The sequence below is a fragment of the Hippopotamus amphibius genome, chromosome 2, assembly GCF_030028045.1.
Source record: "Hippopotamus amphibius kiboko isolate mHipAmp2 chromosome 2, mHipAmp2.hap2, whole genome shotgun sequence".
Lineage (NCBI taxonomy): Eukaryota > Metazoa > Chordata > Mammalia > Artiodactyla > Hippopotamidae > Hippopotamus > Hippopotamus amphibius.
In genome coordinates, this window is record NC_080187.1 from 212,512,364 (window position 1) to 212,526,935 (window position 14,572).

The window sequence follows — 14,572 nt, forward strand, 5'->3', positions numbered from 1 at the left end:
AAACAAGACCCTTATATATGCTGTCTACAAGAGACCCCCTTCAGACCTAGGGACACATACAGACTGAAAGTGAGGGGATGGAAAAAGATATTCCATGCAAATGGAAATCAAAAGAAAGCTGGAGTAGCGTTACTCATATCAGATAAAATAGACTTTAAAATAAAAATGTTACAAGAGACAAGAAAGGACATTACATAAAGATCGAGGGATCAATCCAAGAAGAAGTGATAACAATTATAAATATATATGCACCCAGTATAGGAGCACCTCAATACATAAGGCAAATGCTAACAACTATGAAAGAGGAAATCGACAGTAACACAGTCATAGTGGGGGACTTTAACACCCCACTTACACCAATGGACAGATCATCCACACAGAAAATTAATAAGGAAACACAAGCTTTAAATGACACAATAAATCAGCTGGATTTAATAGATATCTATAGGACATTACATCCCAAAACAGCAGATTACACGTTCTTCTCAAGTGCACATGGAACATTCTCCAGGATAGATCACATTTTGGATCATAAAAATAAATGAGACCTTGGGGCTTCCCTGGTGGCACAGTGGTTAAGAATCTGCCTGCCAATGCAGAGGACATGTGTTCAATACCTGGTCCAGGATGATCCCACATGCCATGCAGCAACTGAGCCTGTGAGCCACAACTACTGAGCCTGTTTTCTAGAGCCCACGAGCCACAACTATTGAGGCCATGTGCCATAGCTACTGAAGCCCACGTGCCTAGAGCCCATGCTCCGCAACAAGAAAAGCCACCACAATGAAAAGCCTGCGCGGCACAATGAGGAGTAGCCCCTGCTCACCGCAACTAGAGAAAGCTTGTGCATAGCAACGAAGACCCAACACAGCCAGTGAATAAATAAATAAATAAATTTATTAAAAATAAATAAATAAATCAGACCTTGATCCCTAGCTTACTCCTTTTTTTTTTTTTAAAGAAACATATTTATTTATTTATTGGCTGTGTTGGGTCTTCGTTGCTGTACACAGGCTTTGTCTAGTTGTGGCGAGTGGGGGCTACTCTTCATTGTGGTGCATGGGCTCCTCGCTGCCGTGGCTTCTCTTATTGCGGAACACCCTCTAGGCGTGTGGGCTTCAGTAGTTGTGGCACATGGGCTCAATAGTTATGGCACATGCACTTTGTTGTTCAATGGCATGTGGAATCTTCCTGGAGCAGGGATCGAACCCATGTCCCCTGCATTGGCAGGTGGATTCCTAACCACTGCACCACCTAGGAAGTTCACCTAGCTTACTCTTGAGACTGAAATCAATTACAGATGATTAAAGATTTTTATAGGGCAAAAAATGAAATAATAAATGTATGAAGAAAAGGCATGGAAAAAGGAAAGGAAAATTATCTGTAATAGTTACATAATTATTTGTCTAAGAAAGATAAAAACTTCAGGAACGTAAAAAGACTAAATAAATAATTCTGTCCTAAATAAATAAATCAACTATAAACAAAGTAACAAAACAATTCCACTTAGGCTATCCTGGAAGAGGAGGGGTAATGTATACATACATTTAAATGCTTGTAAGGGCACAGGGTAATTCTGGACCACCACCAAAAAGCTGGTTATTTCTAGGAAGAATGGCTGGGAAAGAGGCTGACTTTATAATGAATATAATTTTAAATTATCATGTTTGGCTTTTCCAATTGAAAATAAAAACTAGTTAAAAAATTTAAAAGCTTATGTTGATAAAACAGAACTAGACCAACAACAGCACTGATTCTGATTAGCAACAATGCCTGTATTAAAATACATGGCAGGAAAGTTTGTATAAACTTCCAGTTATAAAATAAATAAGTCATGGAAAAGTAATGTACAACACGGTGAGTATAGTTAATAATACAGTACCTGCATACTTGAAAGTTGCTAACAGAGTAAATCTTAAAAGTTCTCATCACAAGAAAAAAAATTCCATACCTATACAAGGTGATGGATGTTAACTAGACTTATTGTGGTGATCACGTCACAATATATACAAGTACTGAATCATCATGTTGTACACTTGAAACTAGTATAATGTTATATGTCAATTATATCTCAAAAAAATAAATACATATATATACACATATACACATACATATATACATATAGGGGAGTATTAGTAGTCATTTTTGTCTTGATAACGTAATCAAATAACCAATTAACTAAATGAAAAACATTTAACTCACAGTTCATCCAGCCCACAGTTTTGTAATATGGCCTTGTCTGTGATGTCTCAAATATTCCTAGATATTGACATTTTATCACACAGATATCCTTTTATTTAATGAAACTGTAAATCACACACATGCACATTCTTTTCCTCTACTGGAACTCTAATATTAAGTTAGTTTCATTAAAAAATTACTTTATTCTAAATGGATCAAAAGGTACAAAATAAAATACAATGAAAACCTTTCTCTTATCTCTGAATTCCAACTGTTTAGTTCCTCTTACAGAAATAATCACTGATACCAGTTTCCTGTGTATGCTTTCAGATATCTTATGTGTGTGTGTATGAGTACAGATATAAATGTATTTTGGTTTTTTAAAAATATACAAATAGTAGCTTTCTACATAGTGTTTGACTCTTTGCTCTTTTTAATTAATAAGACATCTTGGAGAATGGTTTCTTTTACTTTAGTGCCAAGCAGTATTATATTATATAGATGTATCTAATTTATTTAACCATTCCCTTACTGATTTAGGTTGTCTTCTGTTTATTTATTACAAATTCCTCTTCAATAAAGAGCCTGTACACGTTAGTGTGAACAAGTTGATATGTCCACTGGATAAATTCTAAGATGCGGGATTGCTGGGTCAAAGTTTTTCTGGTTTTGTTTTTAATATTTTAAGGCTTTTAATATACCATTATTAAAGTACCTTCTCCAAGAAGGTTATACAAATAACCACCCTATTTGCAGTATTGAAAAAAATCTATATATTTATCTTTCCAAACTAGGTAACTAATTTAAGTTTTGCTCATAGACAAATACTATTAAGTATAAACATTTATTTGTATATTTCTTAACATTTCTTTCTATGACCTGTACTTATCACAGGCCCTGAAATATAATAGCTGTTGAATTAATGAATTTTCCTTTTTTTTTAAATATCATATGTTTTACTCATTTTTATCTTGAGATATTGTTCTTTCCCACAGAGACATGAAAAAGACTATTCTTACAAGGCTTAAAATGTATAAAAGGCCTAAACACTACCTGTTAATAACAGGTACCTTCCTGTTATTCCTCCACCTTCCCTACCCTTACCTTCATACACAACCTCAGAACTCCTCAGTGGTGGGTGGCATTACTCCTATTTTACTCCTACCTTATATAATGTATACTCCTATTATATACATGTGGACATTGAGACTCAAGGATTAAGTTGTTTAAGGTTTCTCCACTGGTGTACAAAAGTAAGCCAGACTAAGGGCTTAGATATCCTACTTTCAGGATTCCTTTTCCTTCCATAAAAAGGAAGAAACTTTTTAACAGTTAAGATCATGCTAAAATAGAGTCAGATTACGCTTCTAACACACACAGTGGAAAAGTGACAAGCAATGATCTAAAAAACCTCAGAATCTGGTTTACAAGTGATAGGGGATGATTCATAATCCTGACTTATTAATAAGATTAACAATAAATATTCTAGGATAAGGATGAATTCAGGTTTTATAGATCCTAAAGCTTTAACACTTTCAGGAGAAAGGAAGATAGGAGGAGGAGGGGAAACAACTCGGGGAGAAGGAGGAGAAGGTGGTGGCAGCAAAGGCAGCTGAAGCAGAGGGAAAGGGGGAGAGTGGGAGGCGATGAAGCTTAGATAGGTCAAGATCAAGATCATGTCAAGTCTTGTAGGCACGGTAAGAACTCTGAGTTCTTATTTTTGGTTTTAAAGCTCTTTATTGGAATATAATTGCTTTACACTGTTATGCCAGTTTTTGCTGTACAACAAAGTGAATCAGCTGTATTTATACATATATCCCCACATCCCTTCCTTCCCACAACTCCCTCCCACCCTCCCTATCCCATCCCTCTGAGTCATCGCCCATCATCAAGTTGATGTCCCTGTTTTATGCAGCAGTTTCCTACTAGCTATCTGTTTTACATTCGGTAGTGTATATATGTCAATGCTATTCTCTAGCTTCGTCCCAGCTTCCCCTTCGCCCCCCCACCCCGTATCCTCAAGTCCATTCTCTAAAACTGCATCTTTATTCTTGCCCTGTCACTAGATTCATCAGTACCATTTTTTAAAATTCCATATATATGAGTTAGCGTACGGTATTTGTTTTTCTCTTTCTGGCTTACTTCACTCTGTATGATAGACTCTAGGTCCATCCACCTCACTACAAATAACTCAATTTCATTCCTTTTTATGGCTGTGTAATCTCCGAGTTTTATTCTGAGTAACATCGGAAGTCACTATAGAGTTCTGAGTAGAGGAGGAACATGACCTGATTTTTGTTTTTAAATGGTCATTATGGCTATTATGTAGAAAACTGTAAGGGGAGAAGAATATAAGAAGGCAGATCAATTATGAAACAATACATAGTGTACCGGACTTTTCTAATAGCAGTGGATGCGGTGTGAAATGGTCAGATATTAGATATATTTTGGAGGTAGCATGCTGACCAGAGTTCTACCTACTTTTCCCGCCACCTCCATATAAACATGCAATACTTGAGCCTATTAAAGCTACTGGCTCAACACACCAGGTTTTTCACTCATGTGTCTCTGGATATACTTTCCCTCTGGCTAGATATTGCCTGTCTAAACTACTACTCACTTGATAAGAACTAGCAAAAATATCTTTTCTTCTATAAAGTATTCCTTCATTCTCTCTGTATTTCAACATCACTTTGTACTATTTCTACTATAACACTTACATCTGAAAGTAGTAATTTTTTAAATGCCTGCCTTCATGAGCAGATTATGAGCTCCTCTAGGGCTTAACTCATGCCTGTAATTACAGAGATTATGGTAAAGTATGCAATAGAGATCTATAATACAAAAGGTAAGAACATGAACAATGGTAAAATATGCTCAGATGCCTTTGGGAATGTCTTTTGAATTAGAAGGGCTAATATTTGTAAAACCCTAAGTAGTCCTCATATTCTTTAGAAGGGAGAGAGAGTGCCTTAAAAAACTCCTTCCCTACCCCTACTTCTAAAAAGGGATCATATTTGTACCTTTCATGAGTAAACATTTCAGTTTTCTACCATTTTAGGAAGCCACCATTAATAACAAGTCAAGTCAAAGAATTCAAGCCATTTGTCATTCTAAATTTTTGTAAAAATATAAATGATTACCCCCAGGCATCTGATAAACTTATTCCTTAAATATATCCACAGAAATACTGTATGATATACTTCAGACTGGTGGTCTAAAAATTACTTTTTGATAACATAAAAAAACAGATTATAACTTACTAAATCAGTTTCTTTTTTCCTTCTTTTCTTTCTCTCTGTTTTTGGCACCTGGTGGGAGAGAAATACAGAAACTGTGATATAATAAAGCCTAACACGCTTTCTTAGTTCTTTGCAAATGCTGAGATATTTTGCTCAACAGGTAATAAAACAAGCAGCTCTTTATTCTTCAAGAGGAAATGTGCAGTGCTAGTAAGCAAATGTGAGAAACAAAATTTAAGTTTAGTAAAACACAGTGCTCATAAAAGCAGCAGAATGGAAGGATACTTTAGAAATTGTGTTTTTAAACCTCAGTTCTGCCCAGGAGCCACACCATTATTAATTTAAATGATTATTTTATTTTAATCATTAATTAACTGATTATTAATTTTAAAGATTGCACTTTCCACATTTTGGTTCTAGAAAACTCTCCATGCCAGAGCTAAATATAAAAAGGTATCATCTGGGACATGGAAAAACTCTTTTACATATGACATTTCCTGATAGCCATAGTAGAGGACAATCTAAACCTAACCTTTTAAAATTATAAACAAAGGCAGTATAAGCCTCGTAAGAATATTCTTCTGCATAATATAAAGACCTTAACTTAGATGTAGAACAGAAGAATTTTCAAGGATTTATTTATATCTGCTTAATTCAAAATGATTTCAGATGTTTTATAAATCTAAATATACATAAACCAGAATAACTGAAAATAAAATGGGACATAATCAATAAAAAGGATTAATAGTATTCCTGCTACCCAATGACTACATATCTAATTATTTCACCTGGGGTACTGAAAGGAAATAACTTTCTCTAAGCCTGCTTGCTATCTCTTCTGTAATAAGGATTTCATAACAGTTATTTAACAGGGCTGAAGCAAGAAGTATAATCTTAATGGCACAACATTATATTTTAACTCAGTGAAGAATGTATTCATTGCAGAAGACTTAATACAGTATGATGAACTTTTAAGACAGAATGCTGGATCTAAAGTAGTGCTAAGTTGACATGTTCACTGTAATGTTTTTCTCAAATACCAGATGTCCCAGACTCTTAAGAAGAATTTATAAATGAATCCTTTTAGAAATCAAAATATATTTACCTTTGTGGGTATATATTCCAAAGTCTTGAATTCATTCATATATTCATCTAAAAACACTTTAAAAGTGTTGACCCAAACTCTGACTGGAGATTCACTCCAATCACGCTGCTCAAGCCTCATGGTCTTTTCCAAAATCTGTTCAAATAGTGCGTAGAGGTCTTTATACCGTATGCTTTTCCCGTCATCTATCTAAAAAGCAATAAGAGAAGAAATGTAAGGTTTTATGAAGAAATTCTTTATATATAGAAGACTAATTCAATTTTTATTGGGTAGTATTTTGAATAAAAATTAGAATCTTGATATACTTTCTAATGGGCATGCCCATGAGGTCATGTTGTATTTGTAAATTTCCACTCTACTATGGAATGTCCGCAGAATAAAACCTGCTAAATTTTAGTAAAATACCTAACAGTTTAAACAATGTAATAATTGGAGAAAGTCCTGGGAATTTTTAACTATATTTAGCTATAAGGATTATTTGCATCCCTCTTAATTACCTATCTCCCCAGAAATGAACCTTGTTTAGATAGTTCCACTGTTAAAGTGAAAAAGTGAATACTTGATTTCTTGCCTAGTGAAACATTAGGTAACCTTTACTTTGATTCATTTTTCCAAAGAAGAATGACATGCCTAGAATAACATTGTATTTCTTGCAAAGGAGTCTACATGGAATCCCTTTTAACTTATTTAAATAAGGTGTGGAGTGTTCATGAGAAAGAAAATAATAGCATTTAAGTGACCAAAACGTGTTATATACATTTAAAATTTATTTCTCTTTCACCTCCTCAGAATTAGAAGTTGAACTTCTTTGACCCAGGGTTAGAAAACCACTATTAAGCTCTAGTTCATAATGTTGGCTCTTCCCACATGATTCAAAGTATACTGGTTCCTAATCTAGAAAATACAGCTATAAGTAGTTGGCAGGATTAGAAAAATATGGCCAACACTGTCTCTACCCAAACCTAGTCATTTGCCATAGCCTGATTACTACTTTATTAAGGTCTTGAAATTACTGGTCTCTAAGACTGTATGGTTCCTATCTTTAAAACGCATAAAAATCTTACACTGAGTGCAAGATACTCAGGACAGTTCCCCTAATTTCTCTTTTCACGTTAAATTACAGGTTAAACAAAGAAAAACCAATTAAATACAAATTATTTTTATAGAATAAATATGACAATTCAGAGACACTAATAGATTCTATATATCAAAAGTATTATTATATACTTTAGCACCAATAATAAATTTTCTAAAATATGACAAACATCATATGAAAGTATAAGGTAAATTTGAAAGTGATACAAACTCATATATAGAAATCAGTGAATATATACCTCTAATTCAACTGAATAAAAAAGTATAATAATTCCAACACAAATGAGAATTAGAAGCTGGAGCCAGAGCTAAAAGGATCATGAGAAGTCAAAACAGTACAGAGCCACTGGGTGAAAAAGAATCGTACCTAGAATATCTGAATTCAGTATCTTAAGAAGATGAAAATATATCCATAATAGGGGGAAAAAAAACTACTCAAGGAAATTTGAGGATGCTATTAATCTGAGGTCAGGCAGTATGCTTTTCCCTATCTATCCCTAAAGCAAAAAGATGACACTGGAGAAATCTCTAGTTGAACATGACCCCTGTATTATTTTTTATGGCATTGTGAAACTGTTCATATGTTGAACTTCTGAATATCTCCCTACACAGTCTAACTTACCGCCAATGCAGATGAATAAAAGCTGAAGATATTCTGCCGAAATTCTTTCAGAGCTTTTTTAAATACAACATCCACTAGTGTGTCTTTCTTGCTGTCTTCATTATCTAGGTCATTCATCTGGGGACCACAGAAAGAGTTTTTGTACACAATCAACTAAATTGAAAAGAAGTGAATGCCACACTGGACACATACTGTTGCTTCAACAATGACCGTCCTGAAAGGGCAAGCTACCGTGTGACCCAGGTAAAAGCATGACTAGATAGCCAAAGTTTTATTACTATTAGATGATTTCTAAGATCCCTTCTAACACTGTATGACTGCATAGTTCTCCCACCAGGAAAACAACCCAAAGTGTGCAATGACAAGCCTCACCTTCACATACGGAATACAACATGACAGTAAAATTGAAATCAACAATAAAGCCTAAAACCTTAAATCCTGTCTACCCAGTCTGACTCATGCATATCTTATTATTTGCACCTTTCTGGTAAAGAAACAGACCTTCTAACTTACTGAAGCATATATACTTTAGGGAGCATATTCTGATATATAAGCATTCTACAGTGAAAGCTGCTCAGTGGCCTAACTGAGTAGGCAAAGTATACCTTTTTCAGAAGAAATTCATCCATGCTTTTTAAATCACTGGCACTTGCTATGATCTGGACAGAGTCATTTTGCCAATGCATAGACTCCAAAGCCACGCTGCTGATCTTCACACTTCGCTTGCGCCTTGCCTTTGGAGAAGGCTCTTTGTTCTCTTTGAACTCCTTCCGGCAGCTCCCAGGCAATTCTGGACTCAAAGGAGGTGTTGGCTGATTCTGAGATAATTCTATAAATCAAGATAGAGTATCCAACAAAAAATTTTTTAGTAAAAATATTGAAATCTCCACATCCTTCTTTTTAAGTTAAAGTTCCTTTAGTAAGTCACTGAAAGAAACATGTAAATATCTGAAAAGTAAAGTAACATTAATGTTTGAGGTCAGGCATTTAGGCAGTAAATCCAGATTGTATATTTGTACAGAAAATGTATTTAAGAATTGTCACTTTTCAATGGGAAATGCTATCTTCCCAAAGAGATGAGGTCTGATACTGAAAACCTGGATGTCTTGTAGAACTGAAGCCTGGATCCCAAAGACCTCAGTTCCAAAGAAAAGAAAGAAGAGTACACAATTACATTAGCATGTTAAATGCTGACTGTAAACCCAGTCGTAACTTTACTAAATCTCTTTGGAAGAACATCCAGCTATATACAAATCCAATAAGCCAGTGAAGTTTGATAATTATTATTATTTGTTTACTAGGGTCCAAAGCCATAAATGCTTCAGTGACAATATCTTGTGTTAGGCTGGCAACCTCTATTTAGGGAACCATGTAACTCAACTGGTTCACTTCTGCTTGGGTCTCTTTACTATTTAGGATTTTCACATATATTTCCCAAATAACTATATGAATTTCTTGGACAACTCCTGGAATTAACTAGCTCTGTATATAATATTGGAAAACACAACAAATTTTCTCTGCAATTGTTTACACCAGAGAAATTGGGTTCCATGTAGTCCATTATAGTCTAGAACTACACTGGATATGCCAACACCTACCTGGGTCTTGATATGAATATTGGCCCCATTTCACATATGTTTCCCCCACATACATTTACCCCACCTTCTGTCCAATGGCATATCCTCATTCCATCTAAAAGCAAATTCTGATAATAAAGGAAAAAAATAGCCTCCTACATGCTAAATGCCGCCTTAGGCAGGAAGTGAGACAAACTCAATTTTAGATGTGGCACCAGAATAAAAATTGTAAAACTACAGGACATAAGTATATTCAAATTGGTGTCAACTAATATTAATTCCATTATATAACCTAGATATACAAGTAACTAATTGCTTCATTTAGCAAAGTCAATATTTCTTTATACTTAAAGATATAATGGTTACTAAAGAAATTGTCTATAATCCCATTTCTGTATTAAAAACAAGGGCCACCTTAATAAATTTGTACCCAAAGATAAATAAAGAGAATACAATCTTAATTTTTACACGTGTGTCCTTATTAAGCAAACACACAATGAAGTCTGCTAGTAATATATTCTTCAATCAAAGAGCTTCCTAATTCCTTCTTCGAAATGAGCAGTAGAGAATATAACTGTGAAATATGAAAAATTTAGAATGACTACTGCAAACCAGATAAGATACAAAAAATTGATCCTCTTAGGAATTTCAAATTTTCCAAACTGACCCTGTAGCATTCACTTAATTTACTACTGGTTTATTCATATCAGTTTGCAAAGTGACAGGAGCAAAGCCACAAGACAGAAAAACTGTTCTAATTAAATTTCTACCAGTTTTCCCTCGGACACACAGGTGCTCCACTCTGCCTGATCCATTTCTACGTGAAACTTGATCTTTCCTCCCTTTATCTTATCCTTATCTTATCCTTTGTCCCTTTATTTTTATCTCATCCTAGATATGAAAAGTTTTGTTTACTTACTTTAACTGGGTCTGTTCTGTCTCTACTTAGAGATAATAGCTTTCTTCCTAGGGCCTCTTTCTATTTTATTCAATACTGATATTTTACCCACCCACCAGTATTTTACCCACTCATTACTATATATCCACCTCTGATGTATGTCCCTGTTGAAGACAGCTGGCATCCTTACATTGTAATTAAAAATGCTCATACATACTTGAGCAAAGGACTTGGGAAAAATGGGCTAATCTAATACTGGGACTATTGGAATCCTTGGAGATCCCAGAATTTAGAAAGGTCATATCACAACAGATAAACTGTTGGGTACTTTCTAATGTGCTGTGATTGATGCCCCAAAAGTTAAAATAACTGCTACCACTATAAAGTCCCAGGAACATACAGTAGGTACTTCAGCACAATGGTTACAAACATGGACTCTGCAGCTCGATTGCTTGAATTTAAATCTCAGCTCTGCCGATTGCTATACATGTATAAGCAAGTAACTTCTCTGTGCCTCAGCTTTCTCATCTATAAACTAGGACTAATAATCATACCAACCTCAAAAAATTGTTGTGAGCATCAACTGAGTTAACACATACAATATGCTTAGTGCTTTGCACATAGTAAGCACTCAAATATTAGCTGCTATTATTAACTTTTACTAGGAATATACATTTGTTTAAGTGAATGAATGATGGCTAGATTTTTACACTTTAGAAAACTGTGGCTAATCGAAGATTCACAATCGTTCTTGAAGTTGTTACTTCACTGTTTCGTGCCACATTTCCTTGAAACTTCTATTATAGGTAAAATTTAATTTTATAATTATCTTTTAGTTAAGGACAGGTTTAACAATCTTGGTCGTATTTCATTAGAATATCCAACAGGATTACCATTACAAATACTAAAGGGATAGTAAACTTTCAGAAAGAGTAACAGAGATTATGAAGACAATCTGCACCCTTTGTCCATTTTTACCATCTGGAAACTGGTGAGCTGGAATCATATCTGAGCCAGCAAAGAGTGCCGAGACCTCCGAATGGATAGCAGGTTTTGCTCTGGTAGTCTTCTTCTCCCCTTGTTTCCCTTTGGCCCAGAATCTCATCTTAGCTCTCTGAGGTCTGTTTACAAAAAAAAAAAAAAAAAAGGTAACAATGGAAATCAGCATGTCCTATTGACAATATTTATACATCAATCACTTTACTTTTCATGTGAATTAACTCATTTAACCTTCACAGTTACGTTTAGTCCTTTTAATCTTCAATTGTACATTTGAACTTCATCTGGAAGGTAGATGATAGTTTCCTCATCTTGAATACAGAAATAATGAGACCCAGAGGTGTTAACAAAAACCACCATTTATCTCAGTTTTTATTGTGCTCCAGGCACAAGTGCTTATATAGAATTACCTTAATTAACTATAAGAACAAGTTTACATTCAAATCACAACATTTTTCAGGTGAAAAACTGGTGGCTTAAACATTAGGTAACTTTCCCAAGGTTATATAGCCAGGGAGTAACAAAGCTGAAAATCACACCTACTATGCTCTATTGCCTCCTTCTTAGTGTTCATGTACTCTCTCCCAACACATAAATCAAAGAAACATCCTGAGACAATAATAGCTCACATTTACTGACCATATATCATGTATCCTAACCTCGTACTAGGAGGCTTACTTATACATTAATTTGATTGCTCCTTTGTATGTTCATTCAGTCCACCAAAAAAAAAGGAATTTTTTTTTTTTGAGCACCTGCTAGGAGCCAGGCACTATGCCTTATTTATGATGCCTACTTTTCACAACTACCATCATAAGCAGGTATTTTTTATCATAACTTTACACATGAGCAACCTGAGGGTCAGAGGACTGATGGAGATGGAAATTAAAATCAGGTCTGTCTGCCTTTTTTATTTTTTACAATAAACTGCATATATTTAGAGTGTACAATTTGGTATCCCAATCTCCCAATTCATTCCTCCCCTCAACTCTCCCTGCTTTCCCCACCTGGTGTCCATATGTTTGTTCTCTACATCTGGGTCTCTATTTCTGCCTTGCAAACTGGCTGATCTGTACCATTATTCTATATTTCACATGTGCTAATATACAATATTAGTTTTTCCTTTTCTGACTCACTTCACTCTGTATGACAGTCTCTAGGTCCATCCATGTCTCTGCAAATGTCCCAGTTTCATTGCTTTTTACAGCTGAGTAATATTCCATTGTATGCATGTACCACAACTTCTTTATCCATTCATCTGTTGATGGACATTTAGGTTGCTTCCATGTCCTGGCTATTGTAAATAGCGCTGCAATGAACATTGGAGTCCATGTGTCTTTTTGAATTATGGTGTTCTCTGGGTATATGCCCAGCAGTGGGATTGCTGGGTCATATGGTAGCTGTATTTTTAGTTTTGCAAGGAATCTCCATACTGTTTTCCATAGTGGCTGTATCAATTTACATTCTCACAAGCAATGTAAGAGTGTTCCTTTTTCTCCACACCCTCTCCAGCATTTACTGTTTGTAGATTTTCTGATGATGCCCATTGTAGCTGGTGTGAGGTGATACCTCACTGTAGTTTTGATTTGCATTTCTCTAGTAATTAGTGATGTTGAGCATCTTTTCATGGGCCTCTTGGCCATCCGTATGTCTTCTTTGGAGAAATGCCTATTTAGGACTTCTGCCCATTTTTTGATTGGGTTGCTTGTATTTTTGAAATTGAGCTGGATAAACTGTTTATATATTTTGGAGATTAGTCCTTTGTCTGTTGATTCGTTTGCAAATATTTTTTTCCCATTCAGAGGGTTGTCTTTTCATCTTGCTTATAGTTTCCTTCGCTGTGTAGAAGCTTTGAAGTTTCATTAGGTCCCACTTATTTATTTTTGTTTTTATTTCCATTATTCTAGGGAATGGATCAGAAAAGATCTTGCTGTTATTTACGTCAAAGAGTGCTCTTCCTATGTTTTCCTCTAGGAGTTTTATAGTGTCTGGCCTTACATGTAGGTCTTTAATCCATTTGGAGTTTATTTTTGTGTATGGTGTTAGGAAGTGTTCTAATTTCATTCTTTTACATGTAGCTGTCCAGTTTTCCCAGCACCACTTATTGAAGAGGCTGCCTTTTCTCCATTGTATATCCTTGCCTCCTTTGTCATAGATTAGTTGACCACAGTTTATCTCTGGGCTTTCTATCCTGTTCCATCGATCTATATTTCTGTTTTTGTGCCAGTACCATACTGTCTTGATCACTGTAACCTTGTAGTATAGCATGAAGTCAGGAAGCCTGATTCCACCAACTCCATCTTTCCTTCTCAAGGTTGCTTTGGCTATTCGGGGTCTTTTGCGTTTCCATGCAAATCGTAAGATTTCTTGTTCTAGTTCTGTGAAAAACGCCATTGGTAATTTGATAGGGATTGCACTGAATCTGTAAATTGCTTTCGGTAATATAGTCATTTTCACAATGTTGATTCTTCCAATCCAAGAACATGGTATGTCCCTCCATTTGCTTGTGTCTTCTTTGATTTCTTTCATTAGTGTCTTACAGTTTTCTGAGTACAGGTCTTTTACCTCCTTGGTTAGGTTTATTCCTAGGTATTTTATTCTTTTTGTTTCAATGGTGAATGGGATTCCTTAATTTCTCTTTCTGATCTTTCATTGTTGGTGTATAGAAATGCAAGAGATTTCTGTGTGTTGATTTTGTATCCTGCAACTTTACCAAATTCATTGATTAGCTCAAGTAGTTTTCTGGTGGCATCTTTAGGATTTTCTATGTATAGTATCATGTCATCTGCAAACAGTGACAGTTTTACTTCTTTTCCAATTTGGATTCCTTTTATTTCTTTTTCTTCTCTGATT

General features: G+C 35.0%; 1 protein-coding gene across 11 annotated transcripts in view; it reads right to left on the reverse strand.

The window, feature by feature from the left end:
- The window catches only part of MYO9A (myosin IXA), a 262,701-nt gene that overhangs the window by 47,546 nt on the left and 200,583 nt on the right, over positions 1 to 14,572 (reverse strand). For all 11 annotated transcript variants that reach the window (XM_057723187.1, XM_057723183.1, XM_057723186.1 and 8 more), the window contains 5 exons: positions 11,699 to 11,841; positions 8,851 to 9,074; positions 8,246 to 8,362; positions 6,529 to 6,717; positions 5,445 to 5,492 (listed from right to left, as the gene is read on the reverse strand). In XM_057723187.1, the coding sequence (XP_057579170.1) occupies positions 5,445 to 5,492; positions 6,529 to 6,717; positions 8,246 to 8,362; positions 8,851 to 9,074; positions 11,699 to 11,841 (721 nt within the window). The remainder of the gene's footprint in view (positions 1 to 5,444; positions 5,493 to 6,528; positions 6,718 to 8,245; positions 8,363 to 8,850; positions 9,075 to 11,698; positions 11,842 to 14,572) is intronic.